The sequence below is a fragment of the Brassica oleracea genome, chromosome C1 (genome assembly GCF_000695525.1).
Source record: "Brassica oleracea var. oleracea cultivar TO1000 chromosome C1, BOL, whole genome shotgun sequence".
Lineage (NCBI taxonomy): Eukaryota > Viridiplantae > Streptophyta > Magnoliopsida > Brassicales > Brassicaceae > Brassica > Brassica oleracea.
The window spans coordinates 41,958,778-41,979,394 of NC_027748.1; the positions used below are offsets into that span (position 1 = coordinate 41,958,778).

The window sequence follows — 20,617 nt, forward strand, 5'->3', positions numbered from 1 at the left end:
CCGAGAAAATATAACAAAAATTATATAAAGAATTTAGACGCAATAAGACTTTCTTCCCTAACTTCCGGATCTGACATATTCCAAGAGCGCAGTTAGTAAACATAGTTGAGGGGTTTTCTCCTTCAGCTATGTTATATGTCGATTCAATACTTTCGGTTTGACTTTCTGAATCGCGCGGTCCAGTTACTTAGTTCTCGTTTATGTTGTCAAAAAAAAGTTACTAATTTTTAGATAATATTATAAAATTTTGATTTTTTTTTTGTTTTTAAAATTTTTAATGGTAAAACCCCTCAACTATGTTTACTTAATGTAGAAACCCCTAAATTAAAGATTTACCGGTAGTAATGGTAATTATGACCTACTAGGGTTTAATTCTTTAAAAATGTTAGTTTGAGGGTTTTTCCATTAAATACTTAGTTTGAGTGTTTTTACCCAAAATAAATTTAGTTGAGGGGTTTTAACGTTAAAAATCTTTTTTTTGTCAATAATTTCATTTCATATCCAATTCAAAACATAGTACTTGAAATACAAAGTCTGGCTACAACACCTTTTGCAAAAGCAACATGTAAACATAATGATGTGCATAGATTATAAACACATGATAACAGAGTGAAGAGAGGAACAATGTTTTTGAAGCTCAAGAAACCCAAATGGGACAGTTGCAGAGGAATTCATTGGATGAGAAGAGGGAGAGCTTCGGGATGGTGAGCGAAACGTCATCAGCAGCGGAAGAAAGGCTCGTGATTAGGACTGGAGGAGCTGCACCGGAAAGAGACCTTCATTCTGACGGAGATGCAAGCTGTGCGGCTGTATTGGACTCTGTGCCTATGCAAGAATATTAAAAGCACTTGGCCAATCAATTATCTAAAAAAATCTTTTGTTTAAAATAATCATAAAACAAAATTTAAACTTTATATACATATTTCAAATCAAAATAATATTATAAAATTGATTTATATCAAAAAAAAATTTAAAAATATATATGTATATATATATATATATATATATTCAAAAATGATTTTTACTAAAATATTCCAATAGCCATTATAAAAAATGTTTTCAATATAAAAGAAAAATACAATACAAAGCCCAATATCAAGAGTCCAACTTAAATTATGGTTTTTATATTTCACATTAAGTTTAAAAAATATAATATATGTGATTATTTATATGATGGTACATATACAATACTATTAATTATATGATGGTACGTAAATAATACGATTAGTTATATGATGACACATATATGATATATAATAGTGACTAGGGGTGGGCGTTCGGGGACGGGTTCATTCGGATCTGCTTGGGTTTCATGTTTTCGGGGCAAAAAATTTCAGTCCCATTCAAATATTTCTATATTTTGGTTCGGGTTCGGTTTGGATCTTTGCGGATTCGGGTTTGAATAGCCCATTTAAATTATTTTTAAAATTAATTATATACTTTAAATTTCTCAAAATATATAAACGAAATAATATATTACATATAAATCTGAATAACATACGTTAGAATACCTAAACTTAGCATATAAATTTTGGTTTGGTTTAAATATTTGTATAGAGAATTAATAATTATTTTAAGTATTTTTGGTATTTTGAGTATATTTTAACTATTTTAGATATTTACTTTTGACTATTTGTATATATTTTCAAGTATTTAAATCAACTTAAAAATATCATATATATTCTGGATGTTTTACATACATTAAATCTAAAAATAATTATATATATATAAGTATATAAATCTATTTCGGATATATTCTAGTACCCGAAATACTTCGGTTAGATCAGATTCGATTTCGGTACTCTAAATACCAAAATTTTGAATAATTCAGATATTTAATCAAATTTGGGTCAGTTTGTACTACTTTCTCAGATCGGGATCGATTCGTATTCGGTTTTTTTTGTCCAGTCCTAATAGTGACATGAAAACAAATAACAACATATTTTTGAAAAATACACCCGAGCAGGTACGTTGAACAATGTCTAGTCTATGTTATTAAAACCATAGTACTTTTTTGTACTGGTTGGAAACATGGATATCAGTATTAATGAGAATCGTTTTGAACATAGATAGCATTATAAAAAGAAGTATAATGTCATTTTTATAATTTCATTAATATAATTACATTAATTATCTTTTCATATTTCATTCAGTTTAACAATTTTATTAATTATATTACTTTAACAATACATCACATCATTAATTATATTACCATAATAATAATAGTGCACATTTTTATTTTATTAGTTAATCCACATTAACTTTGTGCCAATTATAAAATAAAAAAATGTAAAATACTGGGTTTTGCATATGGTTAAACTTTAGATTTAGTTTGTTTTACTAATTTTCTTTTAATTTTAGTTTCAATCTGTAGAAAATTACGTAGCCAAAAACATAATTCAAAGACATGTTTTTATGAATAAAATAATAACTTAAATCAAAATAATAAAAATGTATTACATTTATTGTCACTTAATGTTTTCTCAATATAATTATTTTACTAAATATTTTTTTGTATTTTGTTTAATTTAGCCAAACACATAGAAATAATCATTTTTATTAGTTTATAAAACCAGTTAGGTATGAACATTGACTATCCATTTAGGTACGGGTTATATTTTTGGATATCGTTATTTTTTTTTAATTAGGCTCCGTTTGAATATAATAAATTTATTTGTGGGTTTTGAGTTGAGTCATTCTGGGCCTCGATGAGTTCGGTTCTGATGTATGGGAACCTAAAAATATCTAAATAACAAATGTATCTAAAACGGATTCGGATATTTGTAGCAAAAATGACCATATTATCTAATTCGGTCCAGGTCATTTGAATACAATTAGTTGTATTACGACTAATTTAAAATATATAACACTAATTATGAAAACAAATATCAATATATAAAGATGTAGAAACTAATACACGCGCGGATGCGCGTATCAATCTCTAGTATACATTTTAATATAAAATTTTGTTAACTTTAAGATTTTATTACTTAGTTACAATGTTTAATTTTAATTTTTAATTTAATTATATGTAAAAATTAAGATAAAATAAATATTTTTATTTAAAATTATATTTTGTAATATATATATATGTATTTAATATTATAATCTTGAAAAGATTTTTCATTTGTTTATTTTTGGTAAATCAAATTCTATAAAATTAAGAGAATTTTTAGATATATAACTATCAAAACGTAACATAATATTCGTAAAATTTGTAGATATTCGTAAAATTTGTAGATATTAAAAATGCATAAAATTTAAAGAATTTTTTAGTAATAAAAATTATACAATTACAAAATTTCTAAAATTGTAAAGTAATATTACATTTATATTTCTACTATTATATTATTTATTGTTATATTAATGATGATATATGAGTTATTACCATATTCTTAAAAACTTACTAAAAATATAAATCAATTTTAAATGTAAATGTGTATGTCACAATTAATTTCAAGTCATATCATCATTGCAAATGTCCATGTCACAATTAATTTCAAGTGAAACTTACTAAAAATTTCAAGTCATATCATTATTTATTATTTTTGAAATGTTATCTCAAAATCTGTCAATCATTCAATCTGTTAAAAAAATAAAAAATCAGTTATGAAATCTATACTTTTAAATCGAATAAACCTAAAAATGATTTTTTTTTTCTTTCAAAATATCAATATATATCTGAATCCGATCCGATATAACCGAACTCAAACTAAAAATATCCGAACTCGATCCAAAATATAAAAATATCCGAACAAGTTCTACACTCCTATACCGAAATACCAGAAAATTCAAAATATCTGATCCAAGCCCGAATGGTGTTACCCGAAAACCCACTCCTAATTGTTAGTATAATATATAGAAAAATTAAACATGTTCTTTAATTAAGAGTGCATTACACTATTAGTCTTTTTTTTCTTTTTTTTTTACTAAATAAGCACTTAGTGCTTATGGGGCACATTCACTAAACCGATGTGGTTTTTTGACAAAAATACCCCATCTCTAAAGAATGACAAAGACAACAACACTCAAGAGCTAAGAATTGTAACTAAATGAATAAAGTTTCGCTGGCATGCAATAAACGTGAGCGTTTTGGTTGGTTATAGGTATTTGAGTTTTGAGAATCTCGAGCTTTAATCTAAACCATAGATATATTAAATTTTGACCAATCCAATGACTGAGATCAAAAGAGTACCATTTTGAAAAAGAGATACCAACGTAAAAACAAAACATCATATAATTGACTTTTTTTACTTATTTTATATTTTGTGTTATTATTGTTCATTTTACCTTCTGTTTGCGTTTGCTTTTTCTTAAAATTGTAGATATATAAAATAAATATAACTGTTATAATAAATTATATAAAAAAATCTTTACATTTTAATATCCATTTTCATCTATATATATTTATATATTTTAACATTTATACAAAACAATGCGTGGACATAGATACAAATGTTCACGTGTACAGAAAATACATGATAGAAAAATGTGGACATGGATTGTCAAAAAGATATGGACAAAAAGACATAGATGGAGAGACGCTTCTATGTATAAGTTACAGTAAGTTGTAGACAAAAAAAAAATTGTAGATGAAATTCTATGGACAAGATTGCGTATTGCACAAACCACATAGACATGGAAAAGACCTTCATACGCAAATCACAACAATGTCACTATGTGGTTTGTAGACATGGAATGACGAAAAAAGCATGGACGAAAAGATATAGATAGAAAACATGGAAAAGCTTCATACAAGTTACTATGGATTGTGGACAAGGTTTTCTAGACAGGTAAAACATATTAATAATCGTCAAGGCCACAACAATGTAACCCATCTCTCAGGTTTCACTTTGCGAACTTTGTTGCATAAATAAGAGTTCACATGCATTTGCTATCTCTTGTAGTTGATTTATTTGTTCTTGTTTTGGGTGCAGGTTATCCAGAATCAGTGGTGTCGAAGGTCTTTCAAAACTCGGCTGTTCGTAAATGGCATTTTATTTATATTCTATACATAGGATTTGCTTTTATTTTTTTAACTTATTTACAATGGTACGTCACTGTTTTTTTTATTTTAAAAAATAAATTCGCTAACTATATATTTGGTCAATCGGATGTCAGGAATTTGTGATAACCAATCAGTTTCAACCAGCATTTACTAACATTATTACTTATCATCTAATCTATTAATTTATGGTTCTATTTTTTATCTATTTATTAATGCATCTATTTATTATATTTCGTTATCTACTCTATTAGTTGACAAAAAAAATCTACTCTATTAAATCTAATTAATAAACATTACGGTGCATCTTCATCTCTCTTATACTACCTAACATCACTAATCATTAACATTTCATTAGTTATGTTTTATAGTATGACTTATAGTTTATAGTATGGTTTAAAATACACATATCACTTTTATATAAATTATTTTATTAACAAATGGAATTCTATATTGTATGTTTATATATACTTTATTATCTATAAACTAATGTTTATTATTTTTGTGAACTTTAGTCTTTTAAACATTTTAAACCAATTAAAAATAAAATTCCTAGGTTTCATCACAGTTTATATTATTACTTTGTATTGAATTATATTCATTATCGTTAATATATATATTCATATATTTTATTAAATATAAACAAAGGAGTTTTTAAAATTCTGATTTTCCATATCTAAACTGATCAAATATTGATGACCAAAAAAAGATCAAATATTAACTGAATCTTTTTTATTATATTGGTATCTAAAAGAGTATACTTTTAATTCTTTCTAATAAAAACTAGCTTTTTAACCTGATTTACACAAATATATTAATAAAACACTGTGCATCATAATTTAGATTTTACTGTGTACAGAAATATATTCATCATAATTAGTATAACTTTTTATACCAAATCTAGAAAGTAGTTTGAAAATTTTAGATTTTCAATATCTAAACAAATAAAATGTTAACTAAATCATATTAAAAAAAATTATATATAAAAGAATATACTTCTATTAAAATAGAGTGTTTTATTCGACGGGGTTTTGACTATTATAAATGTTATCATAAAGATTATAATAGTCCAACTAAAATGAACACCACTATTCATTATTATACCATAGTTTTTTTTATCTAACCAATATCATAGATTAATTTTCAACTCAATAAGTTGAAAGGATATAAAAAGAACTCTATGAGTCATTTTTTTCATTTTTCATACGAGGATAATATGGATGAAAAAATTAGCTCATAAAGTGTATTTGAAGAGTAGATCTAACCACGAATGCGTTAGGAAGCATGTTACTTTATGTTAAAATATATAAAAATTTGTTAAATATTGTTCTTAACAACATATTTGTTAAAATTTATGTTTCATGTAATCTGGTATTTTGATTTGATATCAATAAATTTAAGATGTTATTAAAAAAAGAGTTGATTTAACTGAAGTTTCACATTTACAAAAAGATTTCTTTCGAAATGTGAAATTTGAAACATGAGAATACAAACCACAATCATTTGAACATTTCACGTTAACAAACCCATAGATTAGGAAACGGACATACACACACACAAAGCCTTGGCATATTTTACGAAGATTTTAACCTAGGGTACAGATTTTAAAGATTTCTCTCTAAAAAAAGATTTTAAAAGCAAACTATGAAAGATTTTAAAATCTTACCATTGGCAAATTAAATATACATATATATTTTTTTCTTTTTGAATTTGATAGTTTTGCAAAAACAAATCCTGAAACGACGTCTATAACTATTGAGTTTTACAAAATTTACCAAATATAAGATAACAAGTGATGGTAGATTGAAAAAAATATCCGCGTTTTAACGCGGATACTATCCTAGTTATAATTTAAAGGAATCTTGAATAATAATAATATGTAGGGAAATTTTGGAAAACTACACTTTTGTATGAGATTTTAATTCGAATACTACACCATTATTTTTTTTTTTTGAAAACTACACCTTTGTATATGTAAATTGACTAAATGATCCAATTGAATATTTAAAATTATTATAATATAATTTTGTCAAAATATTATTTAAATATTTAAAATAACAAGTTTTTATTATTTTCTTTTCAAAAATATACCATTAAATCTACACAATATCTTTCAAAAACATATCTTATAATTTCTTTTGAAAATAACAAAAAAAAAACGCCTTGTTCCTCGTATCTTCTTTCGATTTCTTTTTGCTCTCCATTTTTGTGAAGCATGTCTTCTATCCTTTTTTCTACTTTCTATAATATCTTCCATTTGTTTTTCATTTTATGTTGTATAACTTTTCCTTTCCCTAATTCTTTATTTTGTGTCATTTACATATTTGTTAGTCTAGTTGCTTTTATGAGATTTTAACTTTAGAAGTGATAAATCCTGAAACAATCGCATATGCAATCGTAGAAGGCACAGTAGATCCAGTAAAACATGATTTTCAAGACTAAATAAATGTAGATCATCACCAAGAATCAGAAGCTGCTACTGAACGACCTAAACCTGGAGCATAATGTTTTTCTTACAACATTTGGAACATACGAAAACAATGATTCGTCATAACACTACAACATCCATGTATACAATTATTTGTTCAAGTATTTATAGCACCCACTAAGGTACTAATAGTTGGTATTGTGCTTTTTTCAGAAAAAAACAGCTAGTCTTTATGAACGCCACAGAACATCATGACAACATTCTAAGGGTTACATATAAATCTAAAACTTCTTTGGAGTCGTGCGTTTTTCTGATTTTATTAACTTTGTAAACATCAGATTCTTAGTCGTTTTTTTTTTACAAACTAAATTTAGGCATAACGAAACTTAAATGTTAAAATATTGAACTTATACATAATGCTTAAAAGGTATTTGTTTGTAACGTAATTGTGTAAGCTGTTTGTATAGATTTTAAGTTATTTCAGAAATTTTTGTATTTGCTATCTTAAATCATTGACGTAGTTATCTCAAATCTAATCTATTAAAACAGAGCCCTGTTTAAAATTTACCGTGGCATATGTTTTTTTGGACCTATTGAACATGTTGTACTAAATATAAAAACACACTTGATATATAATTTTATGGTAACCAATATACTTAAATTAAACCAACTTACAATTATACTTTGTTTTAATTCATACCTTATAACATTAACCTTCAAATCATGGATATATACTTTTTTTTTTCTATGCGTGTAACAAAATCCTTTTTATACAAAACATCAAACAGAAAAACTTTAAAGATGGTTTTTTTTACTTTCCTTTCTTCTTCTGGGTTTTGGCTGTGACGAGATTCAATCGAATCGTGAGGATTGGGGAGTGAGACTCGGTGGTGATTCGAGCTGGACGAAAAGTGTTTTGAGATTTGTTTGGATTTTGTCTATAGGTTTAGGCAACATTGTTACCAAATTCATATTTGGTGATAATGATCTCGGCGGCGATGGGGATTGTTGGGACGAATGAGATGGTTTTGACTTTGTTGCATGTTCAATTTGTCTCAAAACTGCGGTCAAAGACGTTGTAATATGTTAAGGGATTTGTTTCCTTGAGACGGAAGTGTTGTGACTTGCGCATGGATGTGAATGAGCAAGCATTCAGATTTTCTGAGGAGAAGAAAACTTTGGTTTCTCAAATGAAGGAACTGTATAACTTTTGACGATGACGTATAGTTTCATGAATCTGAACAATTTGTTTTATAATCAGGTATGTTTTTGACAATGATGTTTTATGGAATCATAAACCATAAAACGATTCATATATTTGATTTTCTCACTATTTGTATAAAATATTCATAACAATTAAATAAGATCCTCCTGATATGGTAAAAAAATAGATATGCCATTAGATAAGATCTTTAAGATCTTTGATTATTTAAAAAAAAATGTTTAACCATTTTATTCCGGAACATTCAAATCTAATAATAAAAATATCATACAAGAAAATCGAAAACTGTGGAAGCCCCTCGTGGAAGCTCCTTTGGTCCAGTGATTTTATCAATGGTTCATTAAAACTTCAACACGAGAAGATATAAGTTTCAATTTCCGGAGAAGACAAATTATGCAGAATATTGAAAAAAAACTACTAGAGATCTTCGGTATGGCGCAAGAAGTACCGTGTAAATTTGTGTAAGTTTGTGTAAAATTTATATTATTATCTATATTGTGTTAGCATATTAATAATCAAGATTTTTATCTTGTGTAAGTTTTTAAATTAAATATACATTTATACTTTATAAGTAAACATACTTTAAATCACTAATATTCATTTTCTTATACTATTATATATGTTTCAAAACAACGCAATAATCTTATGTCCAAACAATATAAAACACTAGATTTCATATTTTTAATATATCTTTAACAATTTTCTTTCAAATTGTTTAAATATATTGAATAATTTAGAAATTCAAATAATGTATAAAAACAATGAAAATAAAAAGAACTTATTTTTACAAGTTTAGATACTACAAAAAAATTTCAATCAATAACAAATCATATAATTTATATATTATTTTATTTATGTTTCCTAAACAATGGTTATATCATTTACTTAAGTAAAATAATTATTTAATAATGGACATTACATAAAATATATATATACAAACACTATAGATTGAAAATAACTACAATTGTACAATAAAAATAATAACAAAAATAATTATGAGAAATGTTCAAAATATATATTATCTAGAAAAAAATATTTCAACACTAATTGTAAAAAAACAAATTTAAACCGATTATAATTTGAACCAAATTATTAACAAAATAAATTACACAAAACAAATATAATAAAACTGATTAAGCTATATAAAAAAAAGTAACATGATCAAGACATATTTATACTTCTTAGTTATTTTATATCTTTCATTTTTTTGTAAAAACGTTATTAATTCATATAACTGCAAAACAGTGAACTTTAAAATATGGATTAAAAGTTAACAAACTATAAAATCATAACAATCTAAATGAAATTGGATTACATATCGGTCATCCATCAGTTCAATCAGTTAATCTCTGATTTCAGTGATTTTTAAAGGTTTTAAATATAATTTTATAAACCTCGACCATATTATTGGATCACCATTAACCGGTTTGACCGCGGATCCGGATTGATTTTAATAGCACTGATTTAAATGCAAAACTATTTTAAATACACAAAATTCTTATAAATTAACAAAATAGTTGTTAAGTTATTAGTGAAATTTTCGTCATAAAACATTCCGCGCTTTGCAAGCGCGGATCAATATCTAGTATATGATTATTTTAAAAAATAAATAATTTTGAATTCATATTTATTTTTATCTTTTAATTTTCTATTAAATTAGGATAAAAATGTCTTTTCATATTTCAGAAAGTGTAATTTTCAAAAATTAAATATAAAGGTATATATTTCAAATTTCAAATCACAAATAGGGTACTTTTCAAATTATCCTAATATGTATCATACGATAACTGAATTTGCTTCATCATTAAACGGCATTAAATGACATCCACAATATTAGGCATGTTGGTACCTTACAATTTATTGATTCTGAGATTGTCTTTCTCAAATATATGTCGTAGAATTATGATTTTCACCAGCGACTTTCAATAATGATAATTCAAAACATATAACCTCTACATATATACAAAAAAAAACACATTATATATATATTTTTTAAATATGATATAAAATTAAATATGTTATAAAATTAAATATTTTTAAAAGAAACAATCCCGGACTTTGAAAGCGCGAATCAAAAGGTAGTAAATGTTTTAAATACAAAACTAATGACGTCTATTTTCTATACATTCTACATGGCAATGGTTTCATGTCTTTTCCTAATGCTTCCCAACACACGGTAATACACAATTATTACATTCCATGATAGTGTTGTTGTTCCAATATCGCTCAACTTGGACGTTGCTTGCCGGTGCCTTGGAGCTACGATTGGGGATGCTTCGCAGCGGTGAACAGAGGATGACAACCTGAGTTGCTGACACAATGTGAAAGCACGGGAAGACGACGGCAATGTCGGTGATAGCGCTAGTGGTGGTGCTTGTGTACAGTGCTCCAAAATTGTAATGAGCACAAACTTGTTTCAGACACAATAACAACAATTGGCATTGAAGACAAAACATTCGGTAACTCAAACATATCAGAATCTCAATCTATTGATAAGATCCAAGTGATCTCATCAGAAGCCTCTTTTTAAATACAAATATCAATGATCTATCAATGATCAGAGAACGAACTCAAAATAGAAACCAAACAAGATTCAAGAAAGATCAAACCTTTAGAATCCAATCCAGAGCAATTGCACATGGCCCATAACAATTTTTGGATATTTTTAACTTAGGTTAGAGTTTTTTAAAAAAAAAAAATTGTTTTAAGAAAAAAAACACAAATTTGTCTCAGCTCAGGGCCCAATATATTATTAAGACGGGCACGTTTCTAACACGCAGCTCCCAGTCCCCATAACACAATCTCTTCAGGTAATCAGCTTCTGGCAAGAACTCAACCTCTAGCTCCAATATCTCTCTGACTGTTTCTTCTTTGAGAGAATATGGCGGAGAACCCATATCGGAATTGATTTGTTGCCGTCACAGTCAGCGCTTATGAATCCGCTGCCACAGTTAATGTCATCGTTGTTGTCAGTGATCCATGGATCGCTGGTTTCACCACAAGCGAGATTCTCAGTTTATGATAATTTAGTTCTCACTTATTTTGATTAATTCAATGAAATTGGCTCAGCTTTGTTATTCATTTATTTATTTTTCGATGAAACTTGATTGTTTTACTAGATTTTGGTAAGATATCTATAAAAATTAGCTAGGTATTAAAATTTCAAAGTTAAATAAAAACTGTGTATGAAAATCAAATAAATATGAAACTAAAATTGTCTAGCCATTCACAATATATAAATACATAAACAAAAAAAAAACAAAAAAGTAATGGGTTTTGGTTAGTTAATTTGCTTTGGTTCCATTTAATTCAGTTCAGGTTTGAATTAGTCAACTTTCAATGCTTGTTTAATTTAATTTATTTTTATATATCCTCATTTTCTTGGTGTATTGTTTTTTATTTATTTTTCTTTGGCAACATTTCTTGGTGTGTTATGGAGGGCTAGTTTGTAATATGGTAATATATAGGTTATTTTACAGTTTAGGTCAACCCGTTATGTAAATGTGAAAACCAACTACTGCCTTGAAAAAGATTGTGGATACAACCGATAAATAGGGAAAGTGTGATGGAAGCTCGACAGATACAGCAATAAGAGATATTAAGATTTAAAGTTTGATCAGTCATTCTTGCGCATACGCGTTTGGGTACCCGTTTGGATTCGGAATATTTCGGTATTAGGATCTAGTACCCGTTCGAGTATTTTTACATATCAGGTCGGTTCGGGTATTTTTAAATATCAGATCGGGTTTGAATATTTAGATTTTGAAAAAAAATAACTAAATTATTTATTGCTCAACCTTCTTGTGCTTTAAATGTTACTTTTAACTTAACTGATTTTCTAATTTTTATTAGGTTGGACGATTAATAAGTTTGAAGATAAAACTTTAAAAAAGAAAAACATTAATTTAGTTATTGTTTTGAGATTTTGAATGCGACTTTTGTTAATGCATGAAATAAGAATCTTGACATGCATTTTAAGTGAGTAGCAAATCACTTTTTCTGTAATTATATATGTATTATCTAATTTTGAGTTATGCTATACATATGTCCGGTTATCTTCGGACATATTCGTTCGGTTTCGGATATCCAATTTCTCATAATTTAATATCCATTCGGATATTTTGCTATTTCGGTTCGAATTTTGGTTCGCTTTTTTTTTTGCTATTTTGGAAGATGACGCAACCTAAGAATAAGAAAATGACGCAACTTAGCTGTAAAATCTTATCAAGATATATGCAAGAATCAGACAATGAAGCCATTACATGATTTATGTGAAATTATTATATCTTGTCATCTTATTCAGAATAAAACAATTTCGAGCTATCCCAACATCAATTTCGAGTAACAACACATCAAGAGACCGATATTTAACCATTCAAAATGATTTAATCAGTCTTTTTGGATCTAATCGCTTTTTTGCCCACATCTTTAACCATTTCTGCCCACGTATCCAGTCTTGTCTTATTCGCATAATTCTTGGAACGGAAGTTGAAGAAGAGAGCCAAAAGAGAAGCATTAAACACACCGTTGAAAGCACAAGCCCAAAAACCGGAGCAGCCCGACCCGAAAACATGCTCTTGGAACATCCAACCGCCAAATGCAAAGGACAAAAGAAACTGCAAGACCTGACAATCCGTCACCAGCCTCTTCCACTTAGGCCTCATTCCTACGGCGCAGAGGAAGTAGTAACCGTACATGATAACATGGACTGTCGAATTCGCCACAAGCCCGAACGGAAACATAGATTGTTGGGTTCGGAGCCAGAGGAAGCACATGATCACAACCACCGCGTGGTGATACACATGAAGGAACGAGAGCCGCTGGAATGATTTGCCGAGTATGATTAGAAGTGTGTCTCCAAACTCGAGGATCTTCGAGAGGTAGAAGACTTGAGCCCAAAAGAAGAGCGGTCCGCTAGGCTTCACGTCCATAGGGAGACAAATCGCCCGGAAGAAACGAGCTGTCGGGTGTGAGGGCACAATGTCAGACGACGAGGCTAGGGAGAGAGTGCAACCAACGGCCATGGTTAGGGAGAGGAGGCACAAGATGAGGCTGTGGACGGCTGTGATGGGTTTGAGCATTCGTGGACCGAGTGAGGGGAGTGAAACCATGACATGTCGGAGGAGGAATGTGGCGGATAGATAAGCGGTGACTACAACGGAGACGAAAAAGACTGTGGAGCCAAGAGTTTCACCTTCAGTCCACGTAAAATTAGCAATGTTGGGGTGGTTAACGAGCCAGTAGGTTAAGGTGGAGTAAACCGATGCCATTCTCCGGCTAGGTTTGTAGGGGTTGAAGTTTGACAATATAGTAAATAGAGGTTATATATAAATACACATTTTTGACCAACGCCCTTGCGTAAAATAGATACATATCATTAATGAAATTCGATGTCATTGCGTAAACCAATGTCATTGCGTCGTGAATATTGTAACATGGAGTAAACCGATGCAATTGCATCGCTGGGTTCCACGCCGTCTCCGCTTTCCCGGCGCTGGTCTGAACTCGGGAGATGTTAGAAGAAACGGGAGAGAGACGAAATGATTAGATGCTTACCCGTTTGGCTTATATCTATATTCAAGTTGGTCCCATGGCATCGTATTATATTATTTGATTCATGGATTGGTTGATGATGCATATGCGTTGTTATTGTTATTATTATGCTTTGACGTGGAAAGGTAAACTCCTAAAGAATGTGCATCATTAATCTATTTTATTGTGTTTATTATGCATAACGTGAGAACGTAATATCGTAGCGAATGTTTCATGCACTAACTTTTTTCTAATCCTGCTTAACGTGGAAGGATAATATCGTAAAGAATACATCATTTACTTTTTTTCGTTGTCGTTTGAAACTTATTTGACGTCAGAATCTTAATCATGGATTTAATATATAGTCGATGACTTGGTGATGATAACATGATTGCTTCTTACGCTTTGGCACTAGAATATCTGGATCAGTTTGATGCGGTTTGGATAATTAGAAAGTGAGAAATTGGGAATCAAACAAAATGTTGTTAAGTTCGGTTCGGATAACTGAAAATTCGGTTCAGTTATGGTTGAACCAAAACGTATCCAAAATATATTTCGGTTCAGTTTTATGATAATTTGGATTTGAGTTATTTTGGTTAATTCTATGAAATTGGTACAGCTTTGCTATTTCTTTTATGTATTTTCGATAAAACTTGATTAATTCACTAGTTTTGGAAAGATTTTTTCCGGCTTAAAAAGCAAATTTTATTAATAAAATTTAGAGATTACAAAATCAATATTCAATTTTTTTGAAAAAAACGACTTATTATATAAGCAGATATATATACACCATTTAGTGACAAAGTACAACATAAAAAGTGAATTTGACGATACTTTATGCCTTCTTGGCTAACGGAATATTCAATCCGTTATTTCCTTTTCATCTATTTGACGATGTCTTACTAGCACTTTTGGCTAGAAGGATTCATAAATGCTTATTTTCTCAAAGAACCAATTATAGGTTAATTTAAGTTTTCAACTCTTTAAAGAAACTTTGATTGGTGAATGCTCGTAAAATATGTAAACCTTAAGGAGAGTATTTTTCAATCTAAGAATGATGATATTTCAAGATTCAATCTAGTCATTAGAGATTTGTTTAATAAGATAAAAAAATCAAGGAAATTGATTTGAGCGCACCTTAAAAGAATTTGGAATAAAGACCATCTTATATTTTCATGACATTAACATGTGTAGATGAATAGTTTTTGAAAGTTTTAAAGTTTTCTTCTAAAGCTCGGGAAACATGATTTTGTCACATATTGTTGCCCAAATTCTGCCTTTAAACCAAGTGACAACTAATGATAAAAAAGAGGCAACCTTAAAAGTAGCTTGGTTACTATCAAATGTTCTCCTAAAAAAATATTTTCTCCCCAATCTAGAAGTTGACAAGGTAGAGAGTATGGAAGACAAAATATATCATTCAGTTCAATTTTATAATAATTCGGATTTTTTTTAATATTTTGGTTAAATTTAACGATTTTTTTTTTCAACTTTACTGTTTCTTTTATTTACTTTCAATAGATTTTGGCAATATATATATATATATATGAAAATAACTAAAAAAAAATTTTGAAGGTTAGATAAATTTGAAATACGGAAAATTAAACGAAATTCAAATAACTATGAAATTAACATTTTCTACCACATTCACAATATATAAATATATAAAAATGATGTGCATTTAGTCAACGTCTAAAGTTGAGTTAAGAGGTTTATGAAGCTAAGATGTTTATGAAGCATTTTTACAATTCCAACACTATCTATGTCGATCAACTTCATACACAGATGATATGAATTTAGTCAAAGCCAATCCTGGACTAATATGAGGAAGATTAGACTTGGAGGATAGTAAGACAACAATAAGTTTTGGAACATTTATATATATATTATAATAAAAGTTTGGTTAAGTTCTCTAACAGTTGTGGCTATCTTTACAAAGAAAGATAGTATAGTTGCGGGTCCAAACCCCATAGATAAAGAGGCTATAATCTTCATGTTTTGGGTTTGGCATTTGCATATGGAGATTCAAGCCTTCAAGGGCATAATAATCTCATTGTTCAAGTCTTAAAAAATGTTGGTTGGTGAATGTTTGTTGAACCTGAATTTTTGCATATATATAATCCTCATAAAGAGATAATCCATTCCAATCTACGAGACAATGAAGCCATTTCAAAACTAATTATCGTTTTCTCATCTTTATTCATAGAAAAACAATTTCAAACCATCAGTAACAAAGACCAGAACTCCAAAAATATCCAACCTTTAATTAAAGACAACTAATCTAATCGCTTTTTGCTGACTCCCTCTCTTGTCTTTTTGGCATAGTTCTTGGAATGAAAGTTGAAGAAGAGAGCCAACAGAGAAGCATTAAAAGCAGCGTTGAAACACAACGCCCAAATCCCGGAGCAACCCGACCCGAACAAATGCTCTCGAAGCATCCAACCGGATAACCCGAAGCTGAAAACAAACTGCACAATCTGACAATCCGTCACCAACCTCTTCCACTTGGGCCTCGATCCAACGGCACAGAGGAAGTAATAACCGTACATGACGACATGGACCGTCGAATTCGTCACGAGCGCCACAGGAAACATCGACTGGCGAGTTCGAAGCCAGAGGTAGCACATTACAACAACTGTCGCGTGGTGGTACACGTGGAGGAAAGACAGCCGTTGGATTGATTTACCGAGTATGATGAGGAGTGTGTCTCCGAACTCGAGGATCTTCGAGAGGTAGAAGACTTGAGCCCAAAAGAAGAGCGGTCCGCTAGGCTTCGTGTCCACAGGAAAACAAATCGCGTTCAAGAAACGCGCCTTCGTAGGGTCTGAGGTTATAGAGAGAGTGCAACCGACGGCCATGATTAAGGAGAGGAGGCAGAGGATAAGGCTGTGGACGGCTGTGATTGGTTTGAGGATTCGAGGACCTAGTGAAGGGAGCGAATCGATGGCGGATCTGAGAAGTAACGTGGCGGAAAGGTAAACGGAGACTACGACGGAGAGGAAGAAGATGGTGGAGCCAAGGGTTTCACCTTTTGTCCACGTGAAACTGGCGATGTAAGGATGGTTGACGAGCCAGTAGGTTAGAGTGTGTTGAAATGATGCCATTGCGTGAATCTCAGGACGGTGGTCTGAACGGGAGATTGTTGGAGAAGTTAGAAGATAGGGGACGGGATTAGAGAGGCTTACCCAATCCGGTTATCTAGATCGAAGTGGGTCCCATGGAATCATATCTTTTCGTTTACCGTATCGTATTATATATTTTTTAATTAGTGGGATGTGGTCAATGATGCATTGCACTGTTAAATTTTTTATTATTAATCATGCACAACGTGTGAGTAATTTACTTCCTTTGTTGATTAATACAGACTGAAACTGATGTGATGTCAGATTCTTTACTATATTTGATATGAACATAGTTCTGGTTCTTCTATGCATTTTTAAGACAGTTATATAAAAAATGTAAGCATTTTTAAACATGATCTTCGGAAGTCTGGAATTATAAAAGTTGTAAGAACTAGCAAACAAGAAATTTCATGACATTTGAGGCTGAAACATACATGCATTAATTCAAATCAAATATGAAGAAGAAAAACGTTAACCTATGGAAGGATGTCTAATCTTCCAAAAGATTTGACATATGAAAAGTGTTCACTAGAGTTTTGAACTTCTGATAACGTTTATGAGGAAAGTCTGAACAATTTATGTTTAATATTCGCAAAGAAACACATCAACCAAATTGTTTGGGGCCAGAGAAGAGAAGATGATGTGAACACCTTGTCGAGATTCATTTAAACAAATACTAGTTGGTCAAAGAGTTAAAAAAATGCATGTAAATATGCCGTCGTTAGGTGGACGTGTACAAAAGTACAAACCAATCACGAGCACTGTCTGTCTGAAAGACAGACATACATCTTTCTTTTCCCATCTTTCTTAGAGCATCATTATCCATTGTCCTTAGAATGGTGTCCTAATAATTTTTTATTGTTATTTTTAGCTTAGGACATTTGTAAGAACTTTTTGTTGAAATGATGATTATTGGTGGGACTTAGTCTTGGTCCTTAGATTTTATAAGCTAAAACTTATTTCCATTTTACATTTAATATAACACACAAATTATCGAAATATATTAAATTTAATAGAAAATTACAAAGTTCTTATTACATTACATTGTAAATAAAAACATACAGAGAGAATTAAAAGCAAACACACATTTTATTCAATTCATAGAAACTTTAAAATTATATTGGGAGATGTCCAAATTTATCTCATATATTTTCAACCAAATCGGCTTTTAATTGGTGATGGTCTGATGTATCCCGAACATCTGCTCGACGTCCCATTGTAGCACCAAGATTTGTAGGCCGTCTGACTACAAAAGTGGTATCCTCATCTTCTCCTTGTTCAAATACTGATGCGTTACCGTAGGAATCTCGTTCATCTTCGACAATCATATTATGGAGTATGATACATACTCTCATAATATTTCCTATTTTGTTTTTATCCCATAAACTAGACGGATTTCTAACAACCGCGAATCTAGCTTGCATGACTCCGAAGGCACGCTCAACATCTTTACGCACAAATTCTTGGTGTTTAGTACACATCGACCACGAAGCAAATTAAACATAGTACAGGAAGCAAACAAACACATAACAGTAAGCAAATACAACATAGACCCCGACCACATTACAAACTTAGAAACCAAACTACAGGAAGATATCTCTCTAGAAATACTCGGCGAGGAGCTTGTTTTTGGCAACTTCTTCAGCCTCACTGAGTGGTCCGCTTCTGGCTAGAAGAGTGTCTAAGATGGCAAGCTTTGACAGCTTTTCTTTCCTCTCCAAATCCTCCTTCCTCAGCTCCCAAACCGCCGTACAGTCAGCAACAGATTTTCCCTTTCCCATTGCACTCCGATTAGATTTTGCAGCCTTTACTCCTTCGGGGCGTATCTCTTCTGCACCAACATTTGGGGTGGTAGGTTGGGAATCTGATACACCGGTTTTCCGCTTTGAACTTACAGTACCGTGAGTGGTGTTGAGGTTAAGTCATTTCTGCTCATACCTCAACACACATCACGCATGTTCAAGTGTAAATTTGGACTGGTGATCGAGTTAGAAGATCTCATGGGCCTTCTTGAGAACATCATTCTCATGCTGACCACTACTTATCTGTCGCTCCGCAGCCGCATATGAAGCACAAAACCTGTTGGTTTCTATATTATTCTTGTGCCACCTCTGCTTGTAATGAACATGTTCGCTACTTTCAACAACATTTCCGCCATCTCCACCATTCAGAGATGCGAAGAAATAATCTCCCACTCTTTTCCAGAACGTTGAAAACTTTTGGTTATTGCCCACTATAGCATCCTTCGATGTATTTAACCAAGCACTGATCAGCATCTCGTCCTCGGATGGGGTCCATTTATGTCTCCTCCCACGCTCCACGGGTATCTCTGTAGGTGGAGTTGGAGCCTCACTTTCTTGTGAACTAAACTGAGGGAACTGTTGAGATACAGAAGGAAATGTCTCATAAGGAGAGTTCTCAGGACAGACACTTCCTTGTTGACTGTGAAGAAGGCCCATATACCCAGTGGACTGGCTACACGGAATCCTTGGATCCATAGAAATTCGAAGAGAGAAGCAATAAGAGAAAATAAAGCGGAAGAGAATACAAGATAGAAAGAAGATGATGGAGAATGAATGAGCTCTATGAAGGATGGTTTAATAGACAATTCCAATTAACTCAACCATAATGACCTATCTACCACAGTACATATCACTTAATACGCATCCCACAACCATAATGTGAGAAAAATAACAGTGCATTAACTACCTAAAACAAACTAGACTATCAAATCAATATGCAAACAACAGTTCAAGTCTACTACAAGTCACAGCAATGAAACTAGATAGTTAATAATGAACTAGACTATCAAATCAATATACAAACAATAGTTCAACTCTACACGCTAAAGTTGCAATCAAACTTGAGTGTTCAAGTCTACACGCTTTGGTTGCAATCAAACTAGAGAGTTCAAGTGTACCACAAGTCGACATCAAGTCTACTACAAGTCTACAACAAGTCTACAGCAACTCTACATCAACTCTACTTCAAGTCAACTTCAAGTCTACACGCTGTGGACAGAGATTAATTACCTTGAACACTGGACGAAATGGTTGTTTTCTAGTTGTGTATCACTGGCTCTCTTTAGACGAGCCTCACCTCACCTAGTTACCTCAGAAGCAAAGGAACACACATCAGAAAAAGAACACACATATCACCCCAAAGAACACATTTCACTAAATATACACGATAACAACAGAACATGAAATATAATTTAAATCCATAAATCAACACCAGTAACTACAATTAAAATTTTATGATGGATTAATCAAGTAATCAAAGCAATGAACGAGTACAAAATTTATCTC

The 20,617-nt window shown here is 30.8% G+C and overlaps 2 protein-coding genes across 2 annotated transcripts; both read right to left on the reverse strand.

Annotated features, from left to right (window-relative positions):
- Positions 1-12,986: 12,986 nt before the first annotated feature.
- LOC106300624 (elongation of fatty acids protein 3-like) lies at positions 12,987-13,935 on the reverse strand. Its single transcript, XM_013736810.1, has one exon. It carries the CDS (start codon positions 13,923-13,925, stop codon positions 13,041-13,043), a length of 885 nt encoding a protein of 294 aa, XP_013592264.1. The 5' UTR covers positions 13,926-13,935; the 3' UTR covers positions 12,987-13,040.
- Positions 13,936-16,324: 2,389 nt separating this feature from the next.
- LOC106344339 (elongation of fatty acids protein 3-like) lies at positions 16,325-17,420 on the reverse strand. Its single transcript, XM_013783740.1, has one exon. It carries the CDS (start codon positions 17,289-17,291, stop codon positions 16,464-16,466), a length of 828 nt encoding a protein of 275 aa, XP_013639194.1. The 5' UTR covers positions 17,292-17,420; the 3' UTR covers positions 16,325-16,463.
- Positions 17,421-20,617: the final 3,197 nt, after the last annotated feature.

Bases quoted from the DNA above. Each gene is read 5' to 3' on its own strand.
- LOC106300624 (XM_013736810.1), bottom strand. From the start codon at position 13,925: ATGGCATCGGTTTACTCCACCTTAACCTACTGGCTCGTTAACCACCCC.
- LOC106344339 (XM_013783740.1), bottom strand. From the start codon at position 17,291: ATGGCATCATTTCAACACACTCTAACCTACTGGCTCGTCAACCATCCT.